The following is a 16462-nucleotide window of genomic DNA, read 5'->3' as shown; positions in this document are numbered from 1 at the left end:
CTGTAGTAGTGCGAGAACCACTGATAGTTCACACGACATGGGGGAGGGGAAACATCATTCTCGCGAGAACTTTGATATTTCCCCACGCTTTGGGGGTGGCAAAATATGGTTCCCGTGAAAATATTGATTTTATTTAAAGGGCTATTTAGGTAGTCAACAAACAAACATAAAGTACCTGACACATAAACTTGGGTAACAATTTTAATTATAATCATTTTCTGGAGGTTTAAATTGCTGGGGTCAAATTGACCCCAAGGATAAAAGATGTTAGTAAATTTGAAGGTAACAGGAGGGTTACGTTTTTTTAATTTTTTTGTCTTTTCTTTGGTGCTGTTTCTTTGTATTCCCTATACTCTTTTTTTTTACATGTCTTTTGTTGAAATAAACTTCTGAAAAAAAGAAGAAAAAAAAGAGAACAGATATGGTAAAGTAATATTGGCAAGAAAGTGAAAATATCTTCTTTATGTGTACATATACATATCTAAAGCTGCTGCTCCTGCTGCTGCAGTGCCTGTCCCTGCCTGTAGAGGCGCCTGGTAGCATGGTGTGGTGCTCTGCTCTGCAGCAGGATGCTGCTATTGGTCAGCGGACACAGAAGCTTCGTGAAGGCTCTTCTCTCTCTCTCATCAGCCGGTCCACCGCATGCTGCTACACAGCTCCATGGAACAAGAACAAGGGTGTATTTCCACCGTCCGCTGACTGGAAACCCTCCACTGCTGCTGCTGCTGTCACCTTTTACCACTGAGTTATCTATATCTCTGTTCTTCCTCGTGACCACTGTAACACTGTTAACCGTTACCGCCAGCTAGCTCGAGAAGATGTCAGTTGTCGGGTTTGACGTCGGCTATCTGAACTGCTATGTAGCGGTAGCCAGAGCCGGGGGCATCGAGACCGTCGCTAACGAACACACCGACCGATGTACACCGTGAGTACAATATTATGTATGCTTTATGTTTCATTATATGCTCTGAAAGCAGGTAGAGAAGGAGAACTAATCCACTTATTGTTCCATCATAATATTGCGTTAGTTAGCCTAGCCAGTTAGCATGCTAGTTAGCTAGTTAGCATGCTACCTAGCTAACGGGTTTCACAACAGGAAACTGGCATGTGAGTGCTAAAGCTAGTTAGCCTATGCTAGTTAGCTTATGCTAGTTAGCATGCTAACGGATTTCACAACAGGAAACATGGCATGTGAGCGCTAATGCTAATGCTAACACGCTAGCTTTAACTGGATCCATTGTGAGTAACGTTACAATGAAAATCCTGGTTCTTCACGTCATGAGATGCTTCTTGTGGACTATAATGACGTCTTGAACACAGTCTAAAGCTTAGTAATGATAGATAACCTGCTCAGTCAGGTGATGGTGCTTTTTTTTTCTTACTGCAGGCATGAATGAGCGCATGATGGGAGGAGGCCTGTCAGACTGCTCGATTAATCCATATAACCTCATTATTCACACCTATAATACATAGGAGAAACACATACAGGAGTATATATTTGGATTAACATTAATTATATTATAAGATTAAATCTAATAATATAATTAATTAATTAATCCTCCTGCCCTCTGGTAGAAGATACAGGACTCTCACCAGCAGACTTTTAAATAAATAAATCATACGACATCTTCTCACACAAAAATATATCTTATACTGTATATGTTCTTAATATGCCTTTGTACAAAGTATTTCCTTTTATAATTGTAATTTAACTTATTATTTTAATGGAGCTTCCCAGCAAAAAGCATTTCACATGATTGTACCTGTATAACCGACGTGACAATAAACATCTGGAATCTTGAAATCGCCATCATCAAAATCAATTGGGATTACTGGTTACATCAACCTTTACATGAAGCTGCATCATTGTAAAAAAAAAAATTATGTTGTAGAAGAGAGAATTTAATTTAGTTGTTTTTTTCTGTTTTTAGAGCATTTGTTTCTTTTGGACCCCGGAACCGAGCGATCGGTGCTGCTGCTAAAAGCCAGGTATGTTTACATGGGACACTGGATCACTAGCCTGACAAAAGGGGGACCTGCTTTCACATGTTTGCACACCGGCAATATTTGCACTATGATATCATGTTTATTTTTGTTTATAGCTTATATTGTATATTGGTAGAATTTCCATTTTTTATTCTTATTTATTCTAATGTTTTTATCTATTCTTTATTATACTGCTTACTTGCACCAACAAAACCAAAGCAAATTCCTATTGTGTACCTCATACACCTGGCAATAAACACGATTCTGATTCATAGTGTTTTGGGGCCAAGGACCCCTTACAGAAAACATTTTAAAGGGACCGCCTCTTAATTGTAACACCGATTTAAGCATATGCTTACTACCACGGTCTGAAATGAACTTTTTTTCCTCACCTGCCACTGTGGCAGGTCACTGAACATTTCTATTGGCCACTCAGTTTTTTTGTCTGCCACTTCTGAAATCTAGGTAGAACACTTTAAAACTGTAAACACTGACTCAGTGGTACCAGACCATAGAATTATGGAATATATCATGTAACCTTAATACAAGACTATATTTGGTAACACTTCATTTTACAGGGCTGCAAATTTCATGGTAATTAGGTGTTAATTAGCAAGTTACCTATTTGAAATATCTTTGGAATTACTGCCAAATTACCCCAATATTTACCTCAGAATGTATCGAAAATTACTTTACTATCAGAATCAGAATGGTGTTCATTGCCAGGTGTAAGAGGTATACACTAGGAATTTTCTTTGGTTTTGTTGGTGCAAGTCAAACAGTATAATAACAAAAGAATAGATAAAACGTTAGAATAAAAATAAGAATAAGAATGTACAATTTACAAAATAAGCTTTAAACAAAAATAAACATGATATAAACAGATAGTTCAAATACTGTGTATGAGAGAGAGGGAGAGACAGACAGTCACTATAAACATAATTTAATAATTATATGCTAAAATAGTATATAATGGTTAAAATAGGACCCTTAGGCTTGAGAAGCGGCTGTGCGCTGCTCTTCATCAAACGAAGACACTTCTGATCAGGCACAAATCTCACCATTGTGTGACTTATTGTCTACACAAACTTAACCTGGTAGCTAATGTCATGATTCAGGGAGTTTTTCAAGAAATTTCTAAGAAGTTATTTCGCTAATTATTATCTTTTTACCAGCAGACATGGAAATAAAGCAAAAAAAATAAAAAAAAACTTCTTTTCCTGGAAATGTATTAAATAAATTACCAGCTATTGAGAAATAGCAGACCTGTAAAATGAAGTGTTTCCATATATTTAATTTAGGCTTTAGAATTGCTTTTTAAAATAATATTTCTTAATATAAGGAAAACCTGTCTGCCATGGTGGCAGGTGACCTGAAATTTTCACCTGCCACAGACAACATTGACCCTGTATTTGGCAGGTGGCAGGTGTTAATTTCATTCCCTGCTTACTACCATTTGTACTCTTAGATGCCGTTGGAACTACAGTATTTGTATCCTAAACTTGTCAACCTAAATACTTCACACCTGTTTCATAGTGAGACAGAAACACATTTCAATCTGAATCATGTTATGGTAAGAGGAGATAATGCTTTATTAGTCCCACAGCGGGGGGAATTCGCAAAGTTATTGAATGTTAATACCACTTACCTTTTAAACAGAAGGTGATTTTTATTGAAATCGGACTTGACTGGAGTTATTGCCCACATTTCAACTAACTGAACAGTAGCCAGACTGGCATAGTCCTAATAAATCCAGATTTTTAAACTAACCAGTCTGAAGTGGACTGTCACAATCATATCAGAATTTCTACTGGCCCAAAACTAATGTTGTTGGGACTTATGGACACAAGATGCTTATTTTTTCATAATAAATTTCATAATTTATAGCAAATTATTTCGCGGACCCCCTGACAGAGTGCAATGGACCACTGGGGGTCCCCGGACTCCACTTTGAGAATCACTGGAGTATGAGCATGGACAACACTAGTCATGCATAGCACATAGAATACAGCACTAACATAGAGTAAGATTTCAAGTCATGAATGCATAATTTGCTTAGATGTGCATGTGTTTTATTTAATGGAGAGTTTATCTTTTTTCACAGATCGTCACAAACTGCAAGAACACAGTCCAAGGGTTCAAGCGGTTTCATGGCAGGACGTTTTCGGATCCCCTTGTGCAGCGCCTCAAAAACAGTTTGGTCTATGATATTGCACAAATGCCCACAGGGACAACTGGCATCAAGGTAAGGAAAAAAATGAGGAACACTCACAGTTAAAGTGATATGATAGAATGTATAGTAATAGCCCAGACACACTGGATATACTTCCTAATTATCCTTGTAGGATTCAGTATTCATGAAGAGACCTGTAATGATTCCTATATCTTGTTATCATTTGGCCAGCCGCCACCTCAGATAATTGTCAACCTGCCGCTTACATTTTCGGTCACTCCTCAGACGCTCTCTGTGAGAGCAAAGAGACAAGTCTTTATTCAGTTGGGCGTATTTGCAGTGTAAAACAATAACTAGTTTCAATTTCACAGTGACTCGTCAGGGGCAGAGATAATAAAGAGCGACTGATAGGCCCAATCCCAATGTCCCCCCTAAGGCCTTTAACCCTGAACCTTAAGGGACTTAACTGAAGTCACCTGGTAAATGGTTGAGTGTGAGAGGCTGCAGGGGCTTGAAATGGTATAAATGCAAATAGGACAGCACTATGCGGCGACATATTACGTTACCTTGGCGATTGTGGGTTTTTATTTTACGTTTCTTACTGTCTGATTTGAACATCTTCCAGGCTCTTGCCTTGTGAGAGGAGAGGTAGCCTTATTGTCAAATAATCAATTCACTCGTTTTTGTCAATACAGCATCATTGAGCAAAATGCAAAAAAATGCTCAATGAATAAACCATGTGTTTAATATATACTCTGCTTGCATTTCTCTAATTTCATGTGTGTGTCGTCCTCTTTGTTTACCTTCTTATTTTTTAACGCCTCAGGGGCTTACTGTGGGAACCCTGTGTTTAACGTCCCAGAGCTATGAATTGTAGGTAATTCCCTCAGGCAATGTGCATAAATGCGGACTCACAGAAAGTGTATACGAAAACTCAAAGTCCGTGAGTGTGGACATTGTGGGATTGGGCAATAATCTATGAAGACAGTAGGCTACACCGGAAGGAGACATTTTTCTGTCACATCAGCAGATACAAAGAAAACACACTTTCACAATATCGTAAAAAAAAATCTATATAGTAAAGATAATAAAACAATAGACACAGTATGATACAGTCCCATAAATGGGTACAATTACAGATGTTCATTAAAGTGGTGTACAATTTTTTTTTCATTCAGGCATGAATATCTTTTGAGTTTGGAAGACCAAATTAGTTAATTATTTTTCTGTTCTGTGGTGGCGCGCATTGAGTTTTCAGATAAAGGATTAATGCCAACGAGCACTAAAAGCTTGTAGATGAACAACATTTTACTGCACCCGTATGCATGTGTGCCTTTTGAAGTTGTGAAATGTCTCTGTGTCATCACTAGCTGACCTAAGATCGTTTGTAGCCTTGATGACACAGTGGAAGTATAAGGGAAACCTTTAAGACTGACATTAGTTACAGGCAATGTGAAATGATCTGTACATGTTTGGAAATGCGACTTATTGTTAGATTTAATCTTTTTTTTTTACATTTGACCACAGGTTAAGATGTGTTACTGGCCCATTATAATTGATTCATTTGCTATACAAAACACAAATGTTGAGGAGACATAGTAGGAATCATCTTCTCTTCCTGTCTGTTTCTTTTTAAAGGTGATGTACATGGAGGAGGAGAAGGTGTTCAGCATTGAACAGGTTACCGCCATGCTGCTGACCAAGATGAAGGAGACCGCTGAGCATGCACTCAAGAAGCCTGTGGCTGACTGTGTTGTGTCTGTAAGTATTACATATTACTGCACCGTTTTGGATGCTGTCCTTGTACATGATGAGTAGAGGGACATATGTAGTCCTCGCCGGCATAAAAAAAAGCTTAAATGCTCCACCCACACAGATGTAATGTAATTTAAAATGCTCTTCTGTTGTAACCAGGTTCCCTGCTACTACACTGACGCTGAGAGGAGATCAGTAGTAGATGCTGCTCAGATTGCTGGTCTCAACTGCCTGAGGCTCATGAATGAGACGACTGCAGGTCTGTACTTGGTTTTTTTTGGGGCAGGGCTTGGGCAATGATGTGCAGGTTACTGATTGTTGAGTGCGGTTGCCAAAATGTACACTTTTACTGATTCCAGTACATGTTAACGTCATTAATCATTTCCCATTTTCTTCTCAGTCGCATTGGCGTATGGGATCTATAAACAGGATCTCCCTGCTATCGAGGAGAAGGCCAGGAACGTGGTGTTTGTGGACCTGGGCCACTCTGGGTACCAAACATCAGTGTGTGCCTTTAACAAGGGCAAAGTCAAGGTGTGTAGCTAAATCAGCATATCAAACATTCATCATCAATCTGAGACTTTGTTTCATTCCTTCAACTCTCTCTCTTGGCCTCTTCTCCTCATCTCTTAGGTCCTTGCTACAGCTTGTGACCCAGAGTTGGGAGGGAAGCACTTTGACGAGGTGTTGGTGAATCACTTCTGTGAGGATTTTGGCAAGAAGTACAAGATCGATGCCAAGACAAAGCCCAGGGCTCTGGTCAGGCTTTACCAGGAGTGTGAAAAACTGAAAAGAGTGATGAGCGCCAACTCCTCTGACCTGCCACTTAACATTGAGTGCTTCATGAATGACATTGATGTCTCTGGGAAAATGAACAGGTAGACCAACAAGAAATAATTTCTCGCTTTTAGTATCCACGGTTCATATCTACTCCGTTTGACTTTAAATTTCCTTATTAAAGCTTAAGTCATGTTAACCTTTTCTCTTGCACAAGGGGTCAGTTTGAAGAGATGTGTGCTGATATGTTTGCCCGAGTTGAGGCTCCACTGCAGAGTCTGCTGGAACAAACCAGTGAGTATATTTGTGATATACTTCACTTTATTTACCCGTCTTTCTTATTAAATCAGTCAAAGAACTTGAACGTATGCCGTTTCTTGGTTTGTGTGATGATAAAACTGCGTTTTTGTCCCATAAGAACTGAAGAAGGATGACATCTACGCAGTAGAGATCGTGGGGGGAGCTTCCAGGATCCCATCAGTCAAAGAGAGGATCAGCAAATTCTTCGGGAAGGAGCTGAACACCACACTGAATGCTGACGAAGCTGTAGCCAGAGGATGTGCCCTGCAGGTATATGACACTTTTGGTTTTTACAGCTGGTCTCCGACCCTCGCCAGAAAGTCACATAAGTGCTCGAATAAGCATCTGTTGATGTGAAAGGGATGTTTCTTGTTTTCAGATTAAACGTTTTTATTATTGAACCCCTGGTTGTGTCTCCACAGTGTGCGATACTGTCTCCGGCCTTCAAAGTGCGTGAATTCTCCATCACAGACATTGTTCCCTATCCCATCTCCTTGAAGTGGCATTCTGCTGCAGAGGAAGGTCTGAGGTAAAAAAAAAAAAAAAAAATCATAATTTCTATTATTTTTTTCCTCTTGTCTCTAATCTTGACTATTGAATGTAATACTTATTATGAAATATTCATTTGTTGCAGTGATTGCGAGGTATTTCCTGTGAACCATGCAGCACCTTTCTCCAAAGTGCTGACCTTCTACCGGAAAGATCCTTTTTCCCTGGAGGCCTACTACAATAGCGCTAATGAGCTGCCCTACCCTGATCCCACTATTGGTAAGCAGCTAAAGCTTCCTAAGTGATGTGTGACCACTAGGGGATAGAATGACTCCAAAACAAACATCCTGTCATGTTTCTGTCTACCTGACAAATGGAAGTCGAGTATTAACTCTGCTTTTAGCGCTGAGAAAAATACTTGGGTTGATAAACATGATGAAATTGATGAGCCAAAAGCAAATTACTGACCTCACCTCCCATGACGAATTGCATCAGGAGAGGCCTTACAAATTTTTATTGACACTTTTTTTTTTTTTTTCTTCCTTCCAGGTCAGTTCATGGTCCAGAAGGTTGTCCCACAGGCATCTGGGGAGAGCTCCAAGGTGAAAGTCAAGGTGCGAGTGAACATCCACGGTATCTTCAGCGTGTCCAGCGCCTCCCTGGTTGAAGTGCAGAAATGTGATGAGTCAGAGGAACCCATGGAAACAGAACAGGCCAATGAAAAAGATGGAGAGGTACTTCAGCCCCATTAAGTGTCCCTTTTTTCTCATCACAAAGTGTCCTTTTACACCAAGCATCAGGTTAGTAAGTGTACTACTATTTGAGACAAAAACATATTTATTTTTTTTACTCTCTGCAGAACAAGATGCAGACCGATGAGGAGGAGCAGGGTCAGGGAGATGGTCAGAAAGAAGCAGAAGAGAAGACGCCCCGTGAGAACGAGGAGATGGAGGTAAGATGCTCAATTTCTGTGAGAAAGAAGATCTGTTCTGTAGATCTGTAGTCTTTACAATGAGATACAATTCAACACAATGGCTCACAATAAATCATGTCTTTGAGAAGCTTATAATGTTAAATTTTTTCATGTATTAGGTTTAGACATTTGAAACATAATATGAGTGATATTTTGAATCTCAATGCCTATTCTCTTACCTTTTTTTTAGGTAACCCCAGAGGAGGGCAAAGGCGAGAAGAAGACCGACCAGCCCCCACAAGCCAAAAAGCCCAAAGTCAAAACAAAAGTGCTTGATCTTCCAATTGAAAACAGTCCACAGTGGCAGCTAGCTGATGACATGCTCAATCTTTTTGTAGAAAATGAGGTAACTAAACATTCAGCCATCACATCCACCCATCCTTCATTACTTGATCTATTTTGAAGTGTTTAGCAGTTACAGTTGCTGTTTGGATTCTCCTCAGGGTAAGATGATCATGCAGGACAAGCTGGAGAAGGAGAGGAATGACGCTAAGAACTACGTGGAGGAGTACGTGTACGACATGAGGGACAAACTACACGGGCTGCTGGAGAAGTTTGTCGGTGAATCTGTGAGTAAACAGCCACTCCCGACTCATTGTAAAGTGGTCAGAGTTAGCATCTCTATAATCACTCTCCAATTAATTTACATATTATGAAATTATTTTTTTATTTTCAGGACAGGGATGCCCTGTCATTGAGGCTGGAGGATACTGAGAACTGGCTGTATGAAGATGGAGAGGACCAATCCAAACAGGTGTACATTGACAAACTGGCAGAGTTAAAGGTAATTATTGCAATAGCTTTTTTTTTTCCTCCATTGTTTGGTTGACATTTTGATTTCTTTAACTGACACATATACTGTGTTCGCTATAGAAACTTGGCCAGCCCATCCAGGAGAGGTACACGGAGGCTGAAGAGAGACCTAAATCATTTGAGGAGTTGGGAAAACAAATCCAGCAGTACATGAAATTTGTGGAAGCGTACAAAATGAAGGTGCTTTTCAAAAGAGAATGCTGTCATTTTTATTACAAATAAAAGTAATGATGCCTGTGGTAATTAGTAACACTACTTTTGTCATTTCCCTTTTGATTTCCAGGAGGAGCAGTATGACCATTTAGATGAGGCAGATGTCAAGAAAGTTGACAAACTGACCGGTGATGCAATGATGTGGATGAACAGCGCCATGAACCAGCAAAGCAAACAGAGCTTGGCGGTGGATCCCTCTGTCAAAGTAAAAGACATTCAAGTAAAAACAAGGGTGAGTGTCTACTCCATTAGAACATCATAATACCAATGTTCGGAGAGAAGTGACTAGAATGCAGCACATTTAAAAAAGAGACTCTCATACATGCAGAATAAAGATACAAGTTGTTTAAGACAGTTAGGTTTGTCCAGCTCTTATTACTCATGCACATTACAGAAATCGACCACTATTTCATCACATATGTTAGTGTTGCAACATGAGACACTGAGGTCAACTATCTACCAGGAACACATTGGTGCCTATATTATTTATTGGGCCAGGATCAATTTGTAGATCTCCCACACAACTGTATGTTTTTTAATAAAACCGTTATTACATGTAGTGTCCTTTGTTTAATTTTCCAGGAGCTGTTCAGTGCTTGTAACCCCATTGCGACCAAGCCCAAGCCCAAGGTGGAGCTTCCAAAGGAGGACACCCCTGCAGAGCAGAACGGGCCCGTCAACGGACAGGAGAAACCCCAAGAAGAAACTGCAGACAAGGGAACAACTGAGAACACAGGCAATCCCACCTCAGAAACCACAGACAACAAGCCTGAAATGGACCTTGATTAAAGCAGCCTAACGCCCCCCCCTTAAGCAAAGCTGAACGGGAGCTGGTTGCTTCAGATTGAGATGCAGCCTGGGTGTATATCAGAGCAGGTAAAGTGTTTCAGGAACTGCACTCCACAGTCTAAAGCAGGCAGGGTGATTAGCACACTGAGCCCAGCTTCTGGTGGTATCTCTGTCTGATGACATAGCATGCCCTCTCTCTTTCTGGATGACATAAATCAAAAACCAGCCGCAATAAGCCTGTTTGACAATGAGCGCTGTACACATAATGGTATTTATTTCTGTTGTGTGCCCTGTAAGTGTTCTGGTCTGTGTCACAATATGGTTTTAATAAAGTTATTGAAAATCTCTTCTGCCATCTTTCATTACTTTGTCCAAAGAGACGTTACCCAAGGCTTCACATACACGTCGCTTTTGTTTAGCTACTATTGAAGACACAGGTCCATATTAAACACATATTATGCATATTTTGTTTTTAAATGACTGATGATTCTGATATGTTTTTAGACTCAAAATCTTAAAATTGTACTGCTCTTTGGCAAACAGCTAAAATTAGGGTGACCATATTTTCAAACCCCCAAACCCGGACCCTTAAGTGTAGCCTACCACACACACGTTCATGCATGCACCATAGGCTCATTAGGATTGGGGACAATTATTTCAGTGCTTAGCATGTTCGCACATGAACAAGATGATTGATTGACACGCATACAGAGATTCAGACATTGTTTATTTTTTTATATTAGGTTGGTTAATACTGAGTGGGACAAAATATGATAAGTCTGAAAACAAATATTAAATAGCAGCCTAAATATTATTATTATGATTACTGGTGAAAACCGGGACAATTTAGTAGTGAATGTTGAAAACCGGGACATTTTAGTGTTTTACAGATATTTGTCGGGACTCAGGACACAGCTTGAATCCGGGACAAACCGGGAAGTCTGGTCACCATAGCTAAAACATGTATGTTTCTTTGTCTTGACCTGCCAAGGGACTACAGATGTGAATTATGTTAAAGCTGTAATCTGGTATGGTGCATCAAATGGTGACATTTATGTTTTAAACTGTACATGGTCCCTTTTAAATAAAATAATAATAACAATAAAATAAAAGGGACTTAACCAGTATTAGAAAAACATGTATCCACATCTACAGACAATTAAATGTAATAATTAAATGAATTGTTTGTTTGTGTAATGGGCTTGTGACGTCAGCATCTCTTAAATCCTAGCTACGGCTCTCCTCATACATGTAGGCACGCGACTGCAATATTTCCATGTGTTTTTAAAAAAGCTGTAACGTTAAATCACTCGACAGAGCAGTTTTCGGCAATGTAAAGATGCTTAAAGAACACCGCTGAGACTTTGTGCGGTCATTTCTCAAGTCAAATGAGCTAGTAGCTAGCTCACATTAGCTGATGGTATGATGACGTCACCTCCGTGGTGAGCGCAGCTGGTATTCAACAGCAGGAATCACATGATCATCCGGATCCTGTCTGCTGAGAGTAAAAGCTACAGATACACAACAAGGTAAAGTGTACACAATAACTATGTTCCTAGTTTGTTTGTTTTATGTTATGACTATAATACTACAGTGAAAGTTTTTGTTACAATGTCAAAGTTGACTTTTTGTCAGATTGTTGAGCAACACTAGCCTAGTGCATCAACAGTGATCTCATTTTACTGTCTCCGGATGATGATAGTTACCTTGATGAGTCTAAAGTCTGATTAAGGTGTGTTTTTGTCCTGATTTACTTCGAGGCTGAACTCCTTCAGACAAGCACCCCGATCATCTTTTCTTGCTTTTTTCTGTCCAAGACGATGAAGCTGATCATCCTCAATGACTACGACCAGGCAAGCGAGTGGGCTGCAAAGTACATTAGAAACAAGATTATACTCTTCAGACCTGGACCGGACAGATACTTCACCCTGGGGCTTCCCACAGGTGAGTAGGAGCCGGCAACCTGTGTTCATTTATTTCAGAAATAATGCTGGAGATACTGTATTATCTGTATTATAGTGTATAAAGCAGAAATGCAGATAACTTTTTTTTATAAAAAACTATCCTTTAGTACAGATACACACAATTATTCCACAAGGCATGCTGCTGCAGGTTGTTTTACTTTACCAAGATCCAAAACCAAATCAGGTCAAAGTACAGCAAATATACAGAGCAATGAAAGAATGGGATTCACTCCCAAATCAGATTACACAACAAAATGATATATATGGTTTTAAAAAAACACTAAAAGAGCATTACTTAAGAAGAAACTTTAGTAATTAATAAGTATTCTTGGGTGTGTAAGGGTATTAAGGGCATTCCATGTTAAATGATGATATTTATCTGTTCATCATGATAGATTCAGTCGGAGCCTTTCTATTTTCTGTGTTTTTTAGTTTTTTACGTGTATTACGATGTGTTATGTTAGTGTAGGATGAGTAGTGTGAATGTGTATTTTTGTATTGTCACCATGTAAACTATGTGGACCCCAGGAAGAATAGCTGCTGCTATGCAAAAGCTAATGGGGATCTAAATACACAAACAAACAAACGTTAACACACCACCTCCCACACATACACATATCTGCTGATTCAGTGTCAGTAGTGGAAATAGCCGTGAATGAAAAAAGTTATACTTAAATGTGTACAAGTATTATTGAAATCAGCTTGTATAAAAAAGTAGATTCACTTGTGTTCTTGCAGAAAGTTATAATAGTGTTGCATGGACCTGTAACTTGAGAACTGTCTAAATGTTTTAGCTTGTCTTCTCCATGCAGATTGGGAGTTTAAAATCAAACCATACATCATATTTTGTGACATTAGATGTTTTGCATGTAAACTCTATATTGCAAAGAGCAAAGTACAACCATCCCATAAACTTGGGGGGGTAAAAAAAATCCAATAATTTCCTCTGAAACATAGAAGAGTAAGGAAAGGAAATTGAATTTCCACTGGAATTTTCCACTCTGTTGCTTTCGCTCTGTAAGCTTTTGTCTGTCTTCAGGAGGCACCCCCCTGGGTTGTTACAAGAAACTGATTGAGTACTACAAGTCGGGCCAAATCTCATTCCAGTACGTAAAAACTTTCAACATGGATGAATATGTAGGTAAGTCTTCATTGTTTCTCCCCACATAAAACGCTTACACATTGAGGAATCATTGAATACCGTGATCACGTATAATAAACTGTCATCAAATCCTGTATAGGAATTGCCAGAGATCACCCTGAGAGCTACCACTCCTTCATGTGGAATAACTTCTTCAAGCACATAGACATAAAAGCAGAGAACACCCACATCCTAGATGGCAACGCTGCTGACCTGCAAGCAGAGTGTACAGCCTTTGAAGAACAGATAACAGCTGCTGGGGGGATCGAGCTCTTTGTCGGAGGTCAGGAGGTCACAGTGCTGATAATGAATACCAACTTCATATTTCAGATTTGTGCTAATCCCATTATGGTATCAATTGATTTTGCGGTCATTGTTGAAGCGGCAGTAACATTTAAATGACTCCTCCTGTCCTGTCAGGTATTGGACCAGATGGCCACATTGCCTTCAATGAGCCTGGTTCAAGTCTGGCTTCCAGGACTAGAGTGAAGACCCTGGCACAGGACACTATCATAGCTAATGCCCGATTCTTTGATGGGGATCTCTCAAAGGTGCCCACCATGGCACTGACTGTGGGAGTGGGCACAGTCATGGATGCAAAAGAGGTTAGAAGCCTAGATGAATGTGAACCATCTGTCCTGTTCTGTGTTTTGCTTCTGCTTCATGGTTTTGCAAAATCTGAAATATACCATTCGTTAGGAATGATCATTTTCTGTCAGAACATTGAGTTGCAGAACTCATCTTCCTGATGCACCAAAAAAAACACCAATTGCAAGTTGCTTTTGCTCAGTCACACGGGCCACAGATCACATTTTCAATTTCTTCTCAGGTCATGATTCTCATCACTGGAGCACACAAGGCGTTTGCTTTATACAAAGCTATAGAGGACGGTGTGAATCACATGTGGACGGTGTCTGCGTTTCAGCAGCACCCACAGACTGTTTTTGTATGTGATGAAGACGCCACCCTGGAACTGCGGGTCAAAACTGTAAAGTATTTCAAAGGTGAGTTGCAACCCAGGTTGCATAAGCAAAAAATATTTGCAAAACAGGCATTAATCACAGAATCAACATGCTGATTCTTGCTCTTTCTTTAGGGATGATGCATGTTCACAACAAGCTGGTGGAGCCACCTCAGTCAATGCCAAAGAAGAACTGAGGAGATCTTATCCAAACTTTGTGGATCCATGAGGCATTTTTTTTTTAAACTTAACACTCCAATGATTCCTTTATTTTCTGGTGGTGATGCATTGGTGAACACCAAGCAGTGCTTGGAGTTGACCTCAACTAATCCTTGCAGAAATAATCAGGTGCTTGTATTGTGAAGGCCATTCAGGTTTTCATGTGATTGCTCGAACAGCTTTGCTTCTCATTTGTTCTTTTTAATAAAGTGCATTTAATTTGTAATCTCTGTATCTCTCTGTGTGAATGGGGGATGGTGCTGTGGTATTCAGGTTGTTCCTGCTGTCACGTGACAACATGGAACAACTAGGCTGCATTACAAATTGCATAGTTTTTCTTTTTACTTTTAATACATACTGCAGCTGTCCTTACAAAGTATGTACTGTTGCATGCAGTATGCATACAATTGTGACATATTTATTTGTCATAACATTGTGCCTTGAACCTTACTCATATGTGCTGTGCAGAGGTATTGTGGATCAGAATAGCCAGAAAACATACTGCAAAATGTGAATGGGTGTAGCAGGACATCCTGGTATTTTTGGCATACTGTATTTCCTATACTATGTATTGGGACATGCTAAATCTTTTTCTGGCATACTAAATAGCATGGTAGTATTACATTTCATTTTTAAAGACATTTATTGTCATTGTGTAGTACAACGAAATTAGATTGTGACAATCCCATAGGTGCTAATGAAAAGATAATACAATAAAAAAAGAGATAGTGCAATATAAAATATAATAAAATATAAAAATACAATGTATATTCATGAGATGACAGTTTTGCCAGATTATTGCACAAAGTGTCCATCAAATTATATCATTATTGCACAGCATCATATAATTATTGCACAGAGTGATCAGCATATGCTATTGCACATATTGGGTATTGGAACACATACAGTAGCTAATATGGCCTTTACATGAGCCTTGTAAGTGTCCATTTCCAAAATTGTGCTGGAAAAAATGGCCCTTTAAACAAACTGCTTTCATTGTATGTTTAGGAGAAACAGGGGTCCTTGTTACCAGCAGTGGAATATAACTAAGTACATTTACTCAGACAAGTACTGTTTATACTAATGTACAATTTCGAGGTTCTTCTATTTTATCAGAGCATTAGGATTTTCTACTTCTTCATAGGCCCTACTTCTTAAAGCACACAGTAACCTATCTAGGCTTTTGCCACACAACATTTCAGAGGCAAATCGTATCGTATCGTAAATTCGTGAGCCTGGTTTGATAGCTCAGGGCTTATGCCCTTTTCTATCCATAGGAAATCGTTGGAGGAAGGAGAGAGGAGATGGAGGAGGCATCATGGCCCATGCCCGGCTAGTTGAGGAGTTTATATATATATATATATATATATACACATATGTATATATATATATATATATATATGTGTGTGTGTGTGTATATATATACATATATATATGTGTATATATATATATATATATGTATATATATATACACATATATATATACATATATACATACACACACACACACACACACATATATATATATATATATACATACACACATACATATACACACACATATTTGATATTTTTTTCTTTTTTTTCTATTTCTTCCTTTTCCTCATAACAAAATAAAATAAAATATGGATAAAACAAAATGGAGAAAAATAAATTAAAGAAAGAAAAAAAATAAAGAGAAAAAATTAATGAACAAATAAATAAACAAATAAATAAACAAACAAATGAAGACAGAAAACAAAACAAAAAAGCCAACATAACTGCAAAATCAGTATCATGTGACTGTGTGTGTGAGGCAAATGTTTACTTGATTTATCTGACAGGCGATGGCATGACCCGCCCTACTCCGCCTCTGATTGGCTCACCCTGACATTCATCAAGTCTACCTAAGCCAATCAAATCAAAGAAG

General features: G+C 39.0%; 2 protein-coding genes across 4 annotated transcripts; both read left to right on the top strand.

Moving 5' to 3' along the window:
* The first annotated feature begins 577 nt into the window (after positions 1-577).
* Positions 578-10615, top strand: hspa4b (heat shock protein 4b). Of its 2 annotated transcripts, none has more exons than XM_074648404.1 (19): positions 578-925; positions 1932-1989; positions 4091-4231; positions 5798-5920; positions 6074-6173; positions 6315-6448; positions 6548-6792; positions 6909-6985; positions 7110-7261; positions 7414-7520; positions 7626-7759; positions 8030-8214; positions 8340-8432; positions 8644-8799; positions 8897-9022; positions 9130-9237; positions 9327-9446; positions 9550-9711; positions 10062-10615. In XM_074648404.1, the coding sequence occupies exons 1-19, from the start codon at positions 819-821 to the stop codon at positions 10266-10268; spliced, it is 2535 nt and encodes an 844-aa protein (XP_074504505.1). In that variant the 5' UTR covers positions 578-818; the 3' UTR covers positions 10269-10615. The 2 variants fall into 2 exon arrangements, with proteins under 2 accessions (XP_074504505.1, XP_074504506.1); XM_074648405.1 differs by having other exon boundaries at positions 595-925; positions 5798-5962; positions 6036-6173.
* Positions 10616-11655: 1040 nt separating this feature from the next.
* Positions 11656-14779, top strand: gnpda1 (glucosamine-6-phosphate deaminase 1). 2 transcript variants are annotated; one of them, XM_074648406.1, is made up of 7 exons: positions 11656-11797; positions 12086-12212; positions 13272-13373; positions 13474-13656; positions 13794-13978; positions 14203-14377; positions 14470-14779. In XM_074648406.1, the coding sequence occupies exons 2-7, from the start codon at positions 12089-12091 to the stop codon at positions 14529-14531; spliced, it is 831 nt and encodes a 276-aa protein (XP_074504507.1). In that variant the 5' UTR covers positions 11656-11797; positions 12086-12088; the 3' UTR covers positions 14532-14779. The 2 variants fall into 2 exon arrangements, with proteins under 2 accessions (XP_074504507.1, XP_074504508.1); XM_074648407.1 differs by lacking the exon at positions 11656-11797 and adding an exon at positions 11890-12000.
* The last annotated feature ends 1683 nt before the right edge of the window (positions 14780-16462 follow it).

The sequence above is a fragment of the Sebastes fasciatus genome, chromosome 10, assembly GCF_043250625.1.
Source record: "Sebastes fasciatus isolate fSebFas1 chromosome 10, fSebFas1.pri, whole genome shotgun sequence".
In the NCBI taxonomy this organism is placed as follows: Eukaryota; Metazoa; Chordata; class Actinopteri; order Perciformes; family Sebastidae; genus Sebastes; species Sebastes fasciatus.
The sequence above is the reverse complement of the archived record's forward strand: the minus strand, read 5'-3'. Positions and strand labels throughout refer to the sequence as shown.

Excerpts from the sequence above, each read along its gene's own strand:
- hspa4b (XM_074648404.1), top strand. The coding sequence starts at position 819 with ATGTCAGTTGTCGGGTTTGACGTCGGCTATCTGAACTGCTATGTAGCG. Across the intron at positions 6,449-6,547 it reads TTAACAAGGGCAAAGTCAAG|GTCCTTGCTACAGCTTGTGA; the intron begins GTGTGTAGCTAA and ends CTCATCTCTTAG. Across the intron at positions 7,521-7,625 it reads GCTGCAGAGGAAGGTCTGAG|TGATTGCGAGGTATTTCCTG; the intron begins GTAAAAAAAAAA and ends CATTTGTTGCAG.
- gnpda1 (XM_074648406.1), top strand. The coding sequence starts at position 12,089 with ATGAAGCTGATCATCCTCAATGACTACGACCAGGCAAGCGAGTGGGCT. Across the intron at positions 13,657-13,793 it reads GATCGAGCTCTTTGTCGGAG|GTATTGGACCAGATGGCCAC; the intron begins GTCAGGAGGTCA and ends CTGTCCTGTCAG. Across the intron at positions 13,979-14,202 it reads CAGTCATGGATGCAAAAGAG|GTCATGATTCTCATCACTGG; the intron begins GTTAGAAGCCTA and ends ATTTCTTCTCAG.